General features: G+C 38.0%; 1 protein-coding gene across 1 annotated transcript in view; it reads left to right on the top strand.

Annotated features, from left to right (window-relative positions):
- Positions 1-15,740, top strand: part of FAR2 (fatty acyl-CoA reductase 2) — a gene marked incomplete at both ends in the record, with an annotated part of 78,218 nt that overhangs the window by 44,366 nt on the left and 18,112 nt on the right. Inside the window, 6 exons of the mRNA XM_079547906.1 lie at positions 101-276; positions 2,995-3,174; positions 8,464-8,641; positions 9,861-9,905; positions 12,326-12,444; positions 14,840-14,907. Of these exons, the coding sequence (XP_079404032.1) occupies positions 101-276; positions 2,995-3,174; positions 8,464-8,641; positions 9,861-9,905; positions 12,326-12,444; positions 14,840-14,907 (766 nt within the window). The remainder of the gene's footprint in view (positions 1-100; positions 277-2,994; positions 3,175-8,463; positions 8,642-9,860; positions 9,906-12,325; positions 12,445-14,839; positions 14,908-15,740) is intronic.

Genomic DNA, 15,740 nt, shown 5'->3' with positions numbered 1-15,740 from the left:
TTCTCTTTCATGTCAATATCATTGCCTGACATAATCAGACTGGCTACTAATCAAAGTGATTTCAATAGCCTAATTCTGTACATTATCTCTGTGCTTCAAGGTCTTTGACAGGGTTCGAGAAGATTGCCCTAATTTCCATGAGAAGATTAAGCCTATTAATGCTGAACTCACTCAGCCCAAGTTGGCCATCAGTGCTGAAGATGAGGAGGAGCTTCTGACCCGGGTCAATATTGTCTTCCACTGTGCAGCAACAGTACGCTTTGATGAACCCCTAAAGTATGTTCTGCTTTCTGTGTTTGCTAATCATTATTCAGAATGCACAGTGGTTCATATTACAGTATTCAGTACATCTCTTGAATAGCTGCAATAATCTTTGTTTAGATTTTCATGCAGCATGTAGTCCTGCACTTATCGTACATTTCCTAAATGCTCTAAAAATGTCATGTACGTGTGTACTTCAGAAGTGAAGTAACTTGGCAGATTTCCATGGGAACAGAAGGAAATATGACAAGCTTGGATTGTAAAATGGTAAGAGAGTAAATAATGACCTAAAATGCGTAGAGAAAAATGTTTTAGAACAAGAGGGAAATGTTTTGGCAGAACTAGCTGGAGACAGCTTGAAACGAAATTGTGTTATGTGTATCTCTAAAGCTAGTTAGTGTTAATGGCCTTTATTTGTCAATGAATAACTGAAGAGGGAAATAAGATTATGTTTAACAAAATAGCCTTTCACAAGATTTAAAATATCCAATATTCAGAGTAATTAACTGTTCAAAATAGATACACAATTTCTGAAACAGCTCCCTTGGGACAGCCTTTTCAGAGAAGGCTTTCCATTAAAAAAGAAAAAGTAAGCATAATAAATGGGATATGTAAGTGCTTCTGTGCAAATAATTTAGATCAGCAAGCTGAGGTGGCTGATTTGGATTGCCAGATCTTCCCAGTTTCATGAAAAATCCTAGAGCCATGAGAATAGAAAACACAATTATTGATATTCTGTCTTCATTTGCTCCTTTGCAGGCTAAATAGATAGCCACCCTGTACCTCCACCATAAGTAGCTGCAACTAATTAGAGAATCCAACAGAAAGGAAGCAATTCCATTTATAAAAGCATCTCAAGCTGTAACGAGCAAAGCACTATTCTGCATTAATATCCATAAATGTTCTTGAATTGATAGAGGAATGATTATACTAAATACAAAATAATAAATAAATAAATAAATAAAATAAAAATACACCACAGTGACATATAACATCAAAGAGAAACTACAACTTTTAATAAGGGAGATAGCTAGAAGGAAATTAAAAGAAAAAGCTTAAATAGTCTTCTGCTTCGAGGCAGTGTAGAGGCTATCTGAACACTGATTGTATCTGATCTGTCAAAATCTCCATATGAAAACAAGCAAAATTCACTATGATTAAATGACAAAATGTTTGAAGATGTTAGATGGAAATGAGCCTTGTCTAAATGAGAAGTCTAGCAAGTTCAATGTGATACAAAGGCAGTGTTATCAAGATACTAGAAAAGTAGTGACTAAATGAATTATTGGCATCAATATGGAGGAATTAGGGAATTCTCCAGATGCAGTTATTGAGAGCAGAAATGTGAGAAACTGTTATATTGAAATATTAGTAGATGCAGTTTTAATATAAATTGGAAAAAAAAAACTATAAAAAATAAAAAAACTAAATAGCCACGGATAATATTCCCATACAAGGATAAAGGAACTCTTTCCCATTAGGAATTCATGCTGAGTCTGCACTTGGAGTGCAATTGTATTCATCCCATCTTAGAAAGATTACAGTGCAATAGAAATGTACATGAAAAAGCAACTTTAATGTGAAAGGAAACTAAAGTAGAAATATTCTAATATTCTACAAGAGAGACAAGTGACGAGAAAACAGAAATTTATACAAAATACTATCACTTAATAGCACCATGTTATTAAAATTGGTATCTCTGGGTTGAGATACTGTGATCCAAACATTAATCATACCCTTAGCTTCTGCCTTCATTCATCTGGACTATTTACAGTTTCACTTCAGTGACTGTATAATTAATTTCTTTAGCATACCTTTTACTGGACAACATTATACATAGTCTCTTATGTTTGTTGTGTTGAAACCTTCTAATTCAGGGCTGAACAGATTGCAAATTCCTTAGCCTTTTCCATTCTGTATGGGAAAGTGCAACAAAGTTGAGTGTTTCTTCACTGAGATATAGCAAGTATGCAGTGTGGATCCTTCAAGGTCAGACTTGTTAGCCAGGATGCTTTGTGCCTTCTTTTTTAATCAATCTTTTCCCCATTCCTTGAGAATTTGTTATCTCTCACTGTGGCCTCTTTCAGTATCAACCTGTATTTCTGGGCTCAAGGACTCTTTTCTGAACCCTTGCATGTGTCTGGTTTAGCAATGGCCACCTAAGGAGAAAGCTGAGTGCAGACCAAAGAAATTACAGCAACTCAGTGGTCATGTATATTGGAAATATTTGTTCCAAGAGAAGGTGGCAAGTAGTATGTCAGATTTAGACATGTTACTGAAATGTTACCTGTGAACCTTCAAACTGAATAAAAATATTTCAGTTGCATCCTGTGGCTAGATCAGTGGATCTCTCTGAAGGTTATTTTAGATGTTGCTGTTTGATACTTTCAACTCCTTTCAGTGCAATGGGAGCATATGCTACGTACAAACTGGTAAAACCATAAAGAAACCTAGGCCAGCCCTCAGTGGTGATAAAGAATGTGACTGGAGTTTAGAAAAACAACTTTGAGAACAAATAAAACCACATTGTGAATGAAAAGATCAGCATTGTGACCAGCAGCTGTCAAGCTACTACACCATTTATAATGATTTTGTTTGAACACATTCTGGTCAAATGTGCTGTTACCTGTGACCCCTTCCCGTATTTGTTTTTTATTTGTCAGGAAGAAGGGTTTGGATATGATAAATTCTTCCCAGTGAAATGCATTTTGTTTCTTTCCCTGCCCTCTTTAGACATGCCTTGCAACTGAATGCAATGGGCACACAGAGGCTTCTAGAACTGGCCCAGCAGATGCAGAAGCTGGAAGCTTTCATCCACATCTCCACTGCCTATGCAAACTGTGTGCGGAAGTGCATAGATGAAATCATCTACCCACCTCCAGCTGAACCCAAGAAGCTTTTTGATTTAGTAGAGTAAGTAGAAACAACTCATTAGGCTGAGCTTACCAATACTTTCCAAATACAAAAGAATTATAAAGCAACATAAAACATACTTAATAAGTCTGTCATTTCAGTTACTCCTACATTTTTTCACACACCATTTCTAAAAAGACATAGTGATTTCATTACAGTCCAGTGCTAAATTATACATGAGTGCATTGCTACCAGGAATGAAGTTGTGCTGCTGCTTTCTGCAGTACTCAGCCCTGTTGCTAGCTTAGTGAGATCTGAAAGTTTCTGTATACCTTATAATCACTTTTTTCTCTCTCCAGATTATCAGCATTGTTTCTACGTAGTACAAAAATTCTGCTATGCTAAGCTGGAGCAATACAGATATTAGTCAGAAATAGGTTGTTTTAGAAACAATTTGGAAATGTTGCCAAGAGATACAGAGCCCCCAAGGGCTGCAGCCGAGCCTGCTGAGTTCACCCTGTAAGGGCTACTTTCCTCAGGATAACTCTCTTCAAATAAGCTGCTAGGCCATCCACAGAAGCAGGACTGTTCTCTGTTGAGAACCACAATTCAATCACAGTGAATATTTAGGAATTTGATGAAACAACAAAAAGGTGTGTTTAATTTCATTTGCCAAAATGAAGACTAATTACTAAAAATAACAAAATGTGCTGATAAAAGTCCCAGGAAGCCTTATCTTTAAAATTTTCCTACAGATGTAACTTTGTTTTCATTTATTTAACAGTGTTATTCCATCTGTGTGATATAAGCAACTAACCTATGAACTACCAACCCAGAGAGCTGGTATAAATTCTTTCTTCTTGATTCTTGCCAAAAGAAATAATTTTACAAAGTGCTACTCCACAAAACTTAGTAAAAATCAGTGTTTTCTTTTTCAGTTCTTCCAGTAACCCTGGTCTTGGATGTGTTTACTTCCAGTTAATAGTTATTTGTCATTTATCAGAGCACGATAAATATGTAAGAAATGCCTTATTACATTAGTGTTGGACTGCCTGGCCCACTACATTGCCCTCAACAGTGGCAAAGCTTTCAAGGTAACTGCACAGGCCTGGGCACAGTGATGCATTCCCCTTGTAGTCTCCCAGAAACCAGAACCAATGAATCACAGAATCATAGAATGACTTGGGTTTTAAGGGACTTCAAGGATCATCAGGTTCCAATCCCCCCAGCCCATTCCCCTTTGTCCTATTAGTATCTACCCATGTAAAAAGCTAATTTTCTTCCTGTTTATAATCTCCCTTTAAATACTGGAAGGCTATAATGAGGTGTCCCTGGAGCCTTCTCTCCTCCAGACTGAACAAACCCAGCTTCTTAAGCCTGTCTTCCTGGAAGAGGTGCTCCAGCCCTCTGATGATCTTTGTGGCACTTCTGGATCCTCTCCAAAAACCTGGAATCTTTCCTTGTGTTGGGGACCGCAGACCTAGATGCAGCACTCCAGATGGGGCCTCATGAGGGCAGAGTAGAGAGGGACAATCGCCTCCATTGCGCTGCTGGCACCCCTCTTCTGGTGCAGTCCAGGATACCATTGGTCTTCTGTGCAGCAAGCTCATTGTAATCTGATGTAACATTCCTCATTGCAAGAAGGGTGTTGCATCCTATTATTTTTAATTCCATTTTTGAATTCATTAATTTTTTTAATCCCTTTTTGAAATTTCTGGTACTCTGCTTCTGCAACTCCTCTATGGTAATAAGTTCTCAAATTCTACTAACTACAGTGTGAAAATGAGCTTTCTTTTATCTGTTTCAAAGTGCCATCCTCATGGTTTCATTTCATGTCCTGAAGTTATAGCACAGGAGTATATGCAGCATTTGCCCTATTCAGGGCTAACGTGGAACTCTCAGCTGTGCTCCCAAGAGCTCTTGCTGAGTGGTGGCTGCCAGCCCTGAGTTCAGCAACCTCTAAGAACAGTTTAGCCTGCTTTTCTCTAAATACATTACCTTACATTTATCTGCAGGGAAGCTCAGCTGCAACTTTTTGCCTGGTGACTCGGTTTTATAATGTCCAATGGAGTTCATCACTGTCAATATTATATATCACTGCTCCTAAAATCTTACCACCACTTGTGACTTCAGAAACAATTAGTGTTGATGGCTCAGATAAAAAGACTCCAGCAAAGCATTCTGAACATTAATCTTTAACATGTAGAATTGCCTAGCTAACCCAGAGGTTGCTACTTCAGCTGCTTCAGATAAGATAGTAAGAATTAATTTATTGTAGTTTGTATACACAGCAAAGAGAAAGATATTTAAAAGACGGGTTGAGTGACAGAGGTTGGGGTCTCAAATAAGTTCTTCAATGTGTTTTTCTTTGTAGTATGTTTGGTTGTTGTTTCTTAGTCATGTTATAAGAGGCTTTTTTTCCTTGCTTTTTGCTTGGATTTTTGGTTTGTTTTACAGTTTTTCCTGTGTTTTTACTCCAGAAGTTAACCACCTTCTGGTACTTCTACTGAGATAAATTTCAGAGCATGCCCTCAGCTAGAATAGTATGTTTCTTTACAGTGTTTGCAGGTGCAAGTATAATGGCTCAGTGTGAAGACAGTCACAGCCCTCAAAGGCATTGAATTAAGGTGGGCCTCAGTGAAAATAACTGCCTTCAGGGTAATTGGTTTAGAAATTGAAAATCAAAGGCAATGTGTGAGGGAGATGCATGGAGGAGCAGGAAGCAGAAGCTCCCTGGGATGTTAGGAGGTAAGATAAGAAAGAGAAGGGCAGTACAGAACAAGTGCTGTGCAGTGTGAATTTTTAACTCATTGAGAAAGTTCAAGTAGAAGAGAATGCAGCAGAAACTGTGATCCCACAAGCCCACAAGGACTAAGTTCAGTGTTATTTTTGGCCATATAATTGGTATCTACTTATGATTCTGTATTCAGGTGAAATCCATGTAGAATTCCAACTGTTACTTTTTCTGTTCTTTTGCTGCTGTTATATCCCTGCTTTCTTATATTTTTATACTTTACCTGCATGTAAAACTTCAGGCTTAATCTGAGCAAATCAGAAGTCATTCTTCTAAGTGCTGTCAGGCCATTGGGGGAAACATATAATCTGACACATCAAGCAAACTTTGCCTTAATCTGAAGCTGACGGAAATCAGCTTTGAAGGGTATGCTGAGGTAAGGAACACAGCACACAGTGAAGTGTGGGCTGAAGTAAAACTGTTATTATTATTGTATTGCAGAAAATGTAGGTCTGTCACCACTTACAAGAGAGTGTCGTATTAACGGAAAGTGATTAACACAGTAAACTATGTTTTCCTATGATAGAGTTATTTAGTGCATGTTTGTGGTGGAAGAAGAGACTACTTATTTTTTTATCAGCATTTCTTTTTTCTATGGAGCAATTGCAGCAGTGAGCAAAAGCAGTTGCTTTATGATTTAGAATTTCAGATTCTTCAAAGTAGGTCACTGAAGGACTGAAAACAGTTTGCCTTGCTGAACTGTCAGCTCAGCGCGTCTGTGATTGCAGTGCTGGCAGATCAAATCACCTGGTAGGACAGTGCTCTTGGGGCACACATAAGCATGCTCCTAGTGGTGAACACTTAAAGTAATGCAGAAGCTTGTCTGGAAGGATGAGGGAAAGGAGAAATTGCTTCTTCTACACCTGTTTTTGCTTTCTGAGGACTCCTAACCTGTATGTCTTGTTTTAAATATGTGTATGTATTTATACAAAAACAAAAAAGCCACCTCATATTCAGCTCTATCTGAGCTCCTGACTCATTCTAGTCTTCCTCCGGGTGCTGCAGAAATAGATTTCTCCTTTTGGAAGACGATTAATTAATTGCTTGACAGATTTAGACAATGTCAGTTTAGCTGTGGCCCTGAAGAGGCTGTGATTGTCTAAACAGGCTTTGTAAATTGAGCCAGTATTGTGTTGCTACTTATAGCCCCATAGTTTAGTTCAGTTTAGTTTAACTTTTCTTGTGCTCAATTTTTCTGCCTTATTTCTGAGACATGGTAATAATGGTTTCAAAGGAAAATATTTGTGCCTGCAGAGGTTGGTGTTTTTTTCAGTTGTATAAGTTTCATTTCTAGATGCTAAAAATGACAGATTATTTTTAACTAGTTCTAAAACTTAAAGATTGACTGAAATCAACCCTTCTTTGGACACTGTTTGACAGTTACAATGATTCAGTGTTTTCTCACACAAAAATCTTGATGCAGTATAATAAGCTGTGTATAGTCAGAGCCATCTGAAAAGCACTATGCCATGATCAGGTATTTGCATATCCAAGTTGATGTGATCAAGTAATTTGCCAGGCACGACAATCTCCACCTCATTACCGTCTGAAATTCAAGATAAGGAGGGGTGAAATGAGGATCTGCAGACAACAGTATCCTTGCAATGCCCCTGTGAAAAGTACATGCAGTTAGTCTGAACTGTAAGTCCATTGACTTAATTACAAATTGGATTATGGGAGTTAATCTTTGATTCTGTGGTGCAGCATCAGACTGTTGGAAATCTGTCCTGGATTGGCAGCAGTGTGTGAGGGCTCTGGAAGTACAGCCAGTTCCTGTAATTCTGGCAGGACCGGGGAAGCACTGCTGGTGTGCCAGGAGGAAGCCTTTGAGTCTTAGATTCTCACTGCAGCACTGCAGTGGTAAGGGCCACATTTTTAAAGGTGCATGCATCACTACCTGAATACCTTACTAAGATTACTTGGTGGATGTTATGTTTGTTGTTTGTTGTTTTTTTTTTTCTCTACTTTTTTCTATTAAAAGTAGCTAACACTGGCAATTTCCTAATTTTCTGTGTGAACAAGCCAGTGGAAAACCAATAGAAAAGAACATCTAACACTGTAAATCGCGCAAGTGGAATATTATTGCTGCAGTATGCAATTACAACTTTTGAAATCTTTTCAGTTTAGTAACTCAAGGTTACCAAGAATAGCCTGAATTATACATGGGTGTATATACAGAGTCTGCTGACTGAGCATGACTGTTATCTAGCCAGAGTACCAGACTGGAAGGCTCCATCAGACTAATTGTAGACCAGTTACAGCTAGAAAACAGACTGCAGAGGAACATAAAGCAAATGAGATTGCTTCACAGTGAAATAGCATAGACATCTGTAGCTCAGCTGGACATCCCAGCAGGATGTTCAACAGGATGATTTTGTACTTCCTAGACAAAAGTACCTTTATCCTACAGAGCTATTAAACTAAATCCAAATCTTGTCACTTCTTGCTTTGTGTTATATGGCTTTGACTTACTTACCCTTTGTTTCAGGAGAGGATTCCTGTCTTAACTGGTCTTTTCTTACCTATGTATACATCCTTCTTCTTGTTTTTTATAGGTGGTTGGATGAATCTATCATTCAAGACATCACACCCAAGCTTCTTGGGGACTGGCCCAACACTTACACCTACACCAAAGCCTTGTCTGAATACCTAATTCAGCAAGAGAAAGGAAATTTGAACATCGCTATCATTAGGCCGTCCATCGTGGGAGCTAGTTGGCACGAGCCTTTTCCAGTAAGCATTAATCCACAGCAATTCCCTACTGAGAATACTTTAATGCAGCTGCATACACTCTGCCAGTATCCTCTTGAGAAACAAGTGTCCCAGTTTAAGGAAAGCATGTGAGAGAGGTAGGGGACCTATGCTGAAGTAGAACAGCAAGTGTTTAACATCTCTGGAAATACTTTTGTCTATGAGTAGAAGGAACATATTTAAAACAAAGAGATAGAATAACATGGATGCAAGATGCTGGACTTGCAATTTACAATCTTATATGCAGAGGATAGTGCCCAGGCAGGCACACAGGAGAGTTTCTGTGCTTGTTGGTGTAACACTTGTTAGAACATTCCTGATGCATTCTGGTTCAAGTCTTTCCATGATCTATCCATCCTATTATTATGGTCCTGATAAGCACCCAGGTCATGTTCAGCTACTAGTATTTTTATCTTACTTCAGTAGTTGTTGAATTCACTGGATTCACACTTGTACGAGCCTGTTGCAGACAAAATGTGTCATCCACACAGCAATTAAATGCAGCTGTACTTTTGGACTGAAACAACTCTCTAGGCTAAATGTACCCTAATATTGCAGCCAAATTAGAAAGGCAACATAAAGTCACCTTCGCCTTTCATAGAGCTTGAAGTGTGCCAGAGATGGTTGATATACAGCCACAGCTCTGGGACAACCTCTTCATCTCAGAAAGATGGAATTAATTCTGCTAGGCATCATAAATCACCTTGGGTCATGCAGCCTTTCACTGCTTTAACTTCTGTCCCACACAGGAAAGTTTCTCTGGCTTGGAGTAGGATGGGATTCAAAAGTAGAGTTGGTATCTTTTCCTCCTTACTTTAAAAATTAGTTGAAGTAATCGGATTGGTCTCAGTGGCATCTGTGTTATTGGATACGCAACATGCTGACGGTTTTTATTAAGTATGACAGCACCAAGACACTGTAGTGCTTTAAAGCCAGAGTTTATTTCTGTAGCTGAGTTACTTTAGGAAAGGAGTGGTTTCTAAAAACATGGTTTGGTTGTGTTCTTGATGGGTAAATTGTAGATAGTATGAGGTATCATGCAAAGCATATTTTCATTCTGGTTAGCTTCCTGACAACTGTCCCAGATGGGTTGGTAGCTGTCTTAACTGTTTTCTCATTCCTTCTCAATTTAAACCTTAGCACTATAGCCCTTTCAGCATTTTGAAACCTGTATAAGCAACCTATCATCCTTTTTTTGCAGGGTTGGATTGACAGCTTCAATGGGACAAGTGGAATATTTGTTGCGGTATGTTTAGTTACTATTTAATGTTCTCTTCAAGTGGAGTTAGCTACTAAAGACACTCTAAAGCCCCATTGCGAAACTGTGTGCAAAAAAGATTATAGAAACTTCCTGAATTTGGTTGAAAGAGGTCATGCTCCTGCCATGAATCCACATGCCCATGGCACATAACATCTAAGCTGTACTCAGAAAAGGACATTTTGAAAGAGTATGCATGTTGCAGTGTGAACTGTAGTTTTCAGGGTTTTAGAAAATTTTGTGAGAAGTGGCATAAAATGCATCCCTGAAGATAGGTGTAATTCACAAGTGGCAGAGATTGAATCATGTAACAGAATCTCAATTTCCTGACTTTCCATCTCACTAAAGAGGAAAAAAAGTCAGCAAGCACTAATAGAAATCAAGCTGATCTGATAAAGAAATTCCAAGCTTTCCAATGTTGGAAGTAATTTACAACATTAAAGTTAAACTCTCTACTCTATACACAATATACTAAACGTCTAATTCATTTATGTGTATATAATCATCATATGCTACTCTGAATATAGATGTTTGCAGCACATCCATCAAACTTATTGGTTTTGAATCCCGACCTCGGAAAGATCTTTAGTCTGCCTATTAAAATGGGATAATTGATCACACAGTGTTCTCTGGTGGGCATATATTCACAGCAGCTGAAAATTTACAGCAGGGCTTGACTGGCTGCTTTGGGTCTTTTTAATTGCTTGCAATTTCCCTTGAAAAGACAGCAGTAGGAACAACAACAACAAAAGTACAATCATAGTCATGTTGCACGTTAAGGTTTTAATGTCTAAACATAACTGTGGTTCAGGTTAGTACAGCAGAAGTTAACTGCACACCATGGGTTTGAGGAGTGTGTTTGGAATCATGTGGGAAAGCTTGCATGGTTGCATGTATTTCTGTCAGCTGCACCAACAGTAAGATGCAACAGCTCAGGAGCCTTAACTCATGAAGATCAAATCAGTGTCATAAGCAGTATCCTACTTGCAAGCTGTGAAATAAAAAAAACCCATCTAATTGTGTAAAGGAAGAAAAAGAGAACAAAATAACCCACATAAACACCTCCCAAACAGGGGATGTGATGGACCCTTTTACAGTGCAGTCAGAAATGACATGATTTACAAGGTAATATCAGGTCTTAAATGTTTTTTCATCACACCTTTCTTTTCATTTAGATTTCAGGTGACTGTTTTGCACAACCAGGCACTTCCTATTTAGTTTTAGTAGTAAAACTTGATCTTTCAGAGCTGGAGAACTATTTCATGATTGAACAGGAAATTTTCAGGTTCCATGGTGAAACCTAACTTGCAAGAGTTAGGTTGGGAAAAAAAAAAAAGAATTGCTATAAAATTTCCTCTGCCCTGATTTTTATAAATGTTCTTGGGTCTTTGGTGTATATCATCTGTCCTTTTACCTGTGTATCTCCCTCAAATTAACACTGAACTAAATTGTTAGAGGTTTTTTACTTCTTTTCTTCACTTGTGCTCTTATCCTCATAGCTTATTTCAGGAGGTTTTCAGTTTCTACATCAAACTCAATCACATTTAATTTCCCATGTACTAGATAAATGCAACCTTTGCTTTCCTGTTGAGATTTCTTTTTTAAATTGCTTTGTTCCATGTTCTGTCATTTCGTCACAAATTTTCTGTATTTACAAATTGTCCTGTTTGATTAAGGCTGCCACATTTCCATCTGTTCCTTTGAGTCTCTCCCAGCCATGTCTCTCCTGTGGAACCTCCAAAAACTAATTGGTCATTAGGGAAACTCCTTTATAAGCATTCAGTTTAAAAATATGTATTTTGGGGAGCTAGCCCCTGACAAATGCACTTCTAGCAAAAGCAAAGATCTTACAGTTCTTGACTTCTCTTTTGTATTTTCATATTAATTTCCTGAGTTTCCTTTTAAACTGGGAAGCTTCAGGGCATGGGCCACGTCTTACCTGTGTACTTGTCTGTAACAGGCAGAGCTTCGGAAAAGAGTAAAGTATGAATATATCCAAAGGAAAGCAGTAAACTTTTAAAAATGGTTATCAGCTTCATTTCCAAATCAACTATTATCTTTAAAAGACATTCAGACCTCTGTCTGCCTGGTTCATTTAAGAAAATGGAACTTCAGTGGAAATTTTATTTCAGTATATTCAATTTTACATTGAGTGCATTCCTTTTACATTGAGTTAACTAAAGTCATTGATTTTCTCATTGTGTGCAGCACATGTCATCATGCTTCAGGCTTTCTGTGAAAACACCGAACAGTGAGATGCACATGAGATCCATGTTTGTTTTAACAGAAACCAGCCAGCTTCTGTAGCAAGTGCTTGAAAAATGCTAAAGTTAAGGTCTGCCCATGCTCTAAGCCAATGAAATGTTGCAGTAGCTTACTGTCAGTGACTGCTTTTCTTTGTCCCACAGGCAGGAAAGGGAATTCTAAGGACCGTCATTGCTAACAACGAAGCGGTGGCTGATATGATTCCAGTTGACGTTGTCATCAACCTCACCCTTGCGGCTGGGTGGTACACTGCTGTGCACAGGTGGGAAGGCACTCCTGTTTCTGCTAGGCTGGAGCATATATTGCTTGGCTCTGGACTTTAAAGAGAACCTAAAGAGAAGCTAACTGAAAGCCTGCGTAAGAGCCATGTTGGCTCATTATCTGATTCACATTTCCTTGCCCACAGCTGACAAGAATGGGGAGCAGAGTGGAAGTACTTAAGGCAGATTTTAGTGTTAAGGCAACCTCTCAATCTGCAGGCCATACTTGTTTCTCAGTAAAATGTAAGCTCCTTTGACAGGTCTCTCCTGGAAGTTACTTTTATGAAGTTTAGAATTTGTACTGCAATATCTTAGTAGCCTTTTTTTTTTTGTCTCCTCATGCAGCTATATTGAGTTGCTTTTCAGTTGGCTTCTAGAGTTTTCTTGGTAAAAATGCTCTGTATGTTTTCGTTGAAAAATACTGCTCAAATATATTGTAAGCTCATATGATAGGGAAGATGATATAAAATCCCTATTCTTTGCTTCATCGAGAAGGGTATATGTAAATTACACTAAGGTTTTAAGATCTACACACATGCCCATTAAAGCCTCCAGATTGAGGGTTACATCCTGTCCAAAAAGCTGAAGAAGAAGAAAAGCATACGCTGTTGAAAAGTTTATCAGCGCCATAGACATCCTGGGTCTGGCTATAGTCAGAGAAATGCCATTATTTGTAACAGTTTATTGGCAAAAGACACATGTTTTTTAATTTTGATCCTGTGCAAATATTTGTTAGGCTAAATGAGCAGTTGCAGAACTTGGTTTAAAGCTTTGTCTTGCTGGGCAAGACCCCAAGGTTAGTAAGCTGTAAGACAAAACATAATATCCTGAGCCTTCTGTAAATTTGTTTTCACTGAGTTTCACATGTAAATGCTGTCACGAAGGATAGTGTGTATGGCTTTAATTTTCTTAAATAATCTAATTAGAAATAGAAAGTGAGTGTCCTTCAGGGCAGATGGCATTCATTACTAGCAGAAATTAGATTCTGAATCTTAGCAGAGAATTGCAATCTGCACTACATAGTGTAGAAACCCTACAAAACTCTACACTTGACCAACAACACTCACTCAGCAGGAGTGTGGAGAACGGAAAAACATCAAAAGATAGCTCCTCTTTACTGGATGCTGGAAAGATGCAAAAGTCTTCTTTATTCATCTTTAATGAGCCTGTACCCACTGGTGTAAGTGAACGTCTGTGCTTTTGCATCAGCACAGTTTGTATGAGACTGCTGTGTGGCTCAGCACTAGCTGCATTTTTATATGGTCTCATATTATGGATTTAGTCATGCACAAGTTGTGAATATTGAGTTCTGCAATCCAGAAGTGCACAGGAAGACCATCTTATGTTTAAGACATCATTGCATTTCTGCTTAGTAAATCAAAGTTATAGACCATAATTTCAGAGCTCAACATGTCTGTTAGTCTTAATCATCCCTAGAAGTCTACTATATTTCAAGTAGTATTGAACAATTAAATGACATGATTTCAAAGCGTTAATTGAAATATATATATAAATCTGCTCAGTAGCCAAATGCAGTTGTCAAATGTTAATGTGTGAGATTTCCTGTTTCAGGAGTTCTGTCTCCTGGTATCTTCATTCATGGAAGTTTTGAAAAGAGTTTCCACATAGGCAGCACATCCAGGCTATGAGCACCACAGACAACCTAGAAAGAATGAGTTGCTGAGTCCTATTCAAGGCCACATCTCACTTCTTTTAGCATATTGGCTGCAGCTGCTAATGTAGAGTAAAAAACTGCTATATTCATAGTGTTTCTTGCACCATTGGCAAAGCAGATTTAGATTAAAAAATCCGTTTGACTAATCCTTGACCTATGTCAAAGCAAGACATAAAACTCCACGATCTGTGCTTAGTTCCACACAAAAAAACAGGAAAGCTTTATTTGGTACTAAAATGAAAGTGTTGCTGAAATTGATTGACTTTTAATCATCACCTTGGCAAATAGAGTTCAAAGCAGTACAGATCATATGTATTAAGTAAATTATTGGAAAATATACAGTTTGTCACTGATGTTGGCTTGGGCTAACATTCAGTATGCTAAAAAAAACTTTAAAAATCTTACAGTTGTTAGTTTGCATGTTTTCCTTATTGTTTTAATAGTTTTTGCTAAGTGATCAGCTATGGCTGATTCATCTTAAGACTCATCTGTCTTTAACAGCTTCATTTGCTCTCCAGTATCTGAATGAATCTGTTTAAAGCTTCACAATTTATACTGTATTTCCATAGTTATGAAAAATTACCTCCTCTGCATTTTTTTAATAATATTAAAATAAGGAGCTAATATTATTGTTTCTTGGGCTGTTAGTGTTCATGCTCCATTAATAAATCTTTGGGTGCTTTTCTTCACATGTGAAAACAATATTTCTTTCTCTTTTCCAGACCAAAAAACATGTTGGTGTACAACTGTACAACAGGTGGAATCAATCCTTTCTTCTGGGGAGAAATGGGTAAGATCTATTTAAAACTGGAATTATGTCAACTATCAAAAGCATTACTTGGACAAGCTTTGAAAAGGTGCTTTCCTACATTTAAGTAACATTCAACTTCTGTCATTCAAACTGTATGTGAGAGGCCCAACTGTAGTTAGCGAGGGTTCCAGGAGCAAAAGTTCCCAGTGATGAGTATTCAGCTCAGGAGAGCATTTATTTGATTTTCACTGTGAGCGTAATCACGTAGCAGCCCCACAAAGTACATGCTTTGCTGAACTGAGATATTAACATGGTGGAAAAGTGAATAGAGAACCAGTCCCTTGGTTCTAGAAGAAACAACTCTACATAGCTGTAAGTGGTAATCTTCCTTTTCTGATTGCTGGGGGTTGTTGGATTTGGGATGGTTTTTAGAGGGTTGGGGTTTTTTTTGTGCTTTGAAATCACATGGGGAACCTTGAGATCTAATCTTACATCCTTATAAAGGAAGCTCTAACCTTCAGAAATCATAAGACAAGAATATTGAGACGGTAGCCTTTCCTCTTCACTCTGTGCAGAATAGTTTAAATAGATATCGTTATAGATACCTGAGAAGGGAAACCTCAAAATGATAAATATGCCTTTTGATAGTAAATGTTGCCAGTGAAAGAATTCAAATAATTTTCATGGCTCTTCTTCAAGTGGATGTGCTTCTGAGGCAGGTGTGAAAGATAGGAAGACACATTGTAACACCTTTTCAGTGGTAAACTGACACACAAGCTAAGTAACAGAATTTGGCCTAGCTGCATACTACAAAATACTATGTATAATTAATACACCAATAGAGAGATGTATAGGGCCTGATTTGCCTCTAT

The sequence above is a fragment of the Tetrao urogallus genome (genome assembly GCF_951394365.1).
Source record: "Tetrao urogallus genome assembly, chromosome: 1".
Classification (NCBI taxonomy): domain Eukaryota; kingdom Metazoa; phylum Chordata; class Aves; order Galliformes; family Phasianidae; genus Tetrao; species Tetrao urogallus.
Note: the sequence above shows the minus strand (reverse complement) of the source record. Positions and strands in the feature narration are given on the sequence as shown.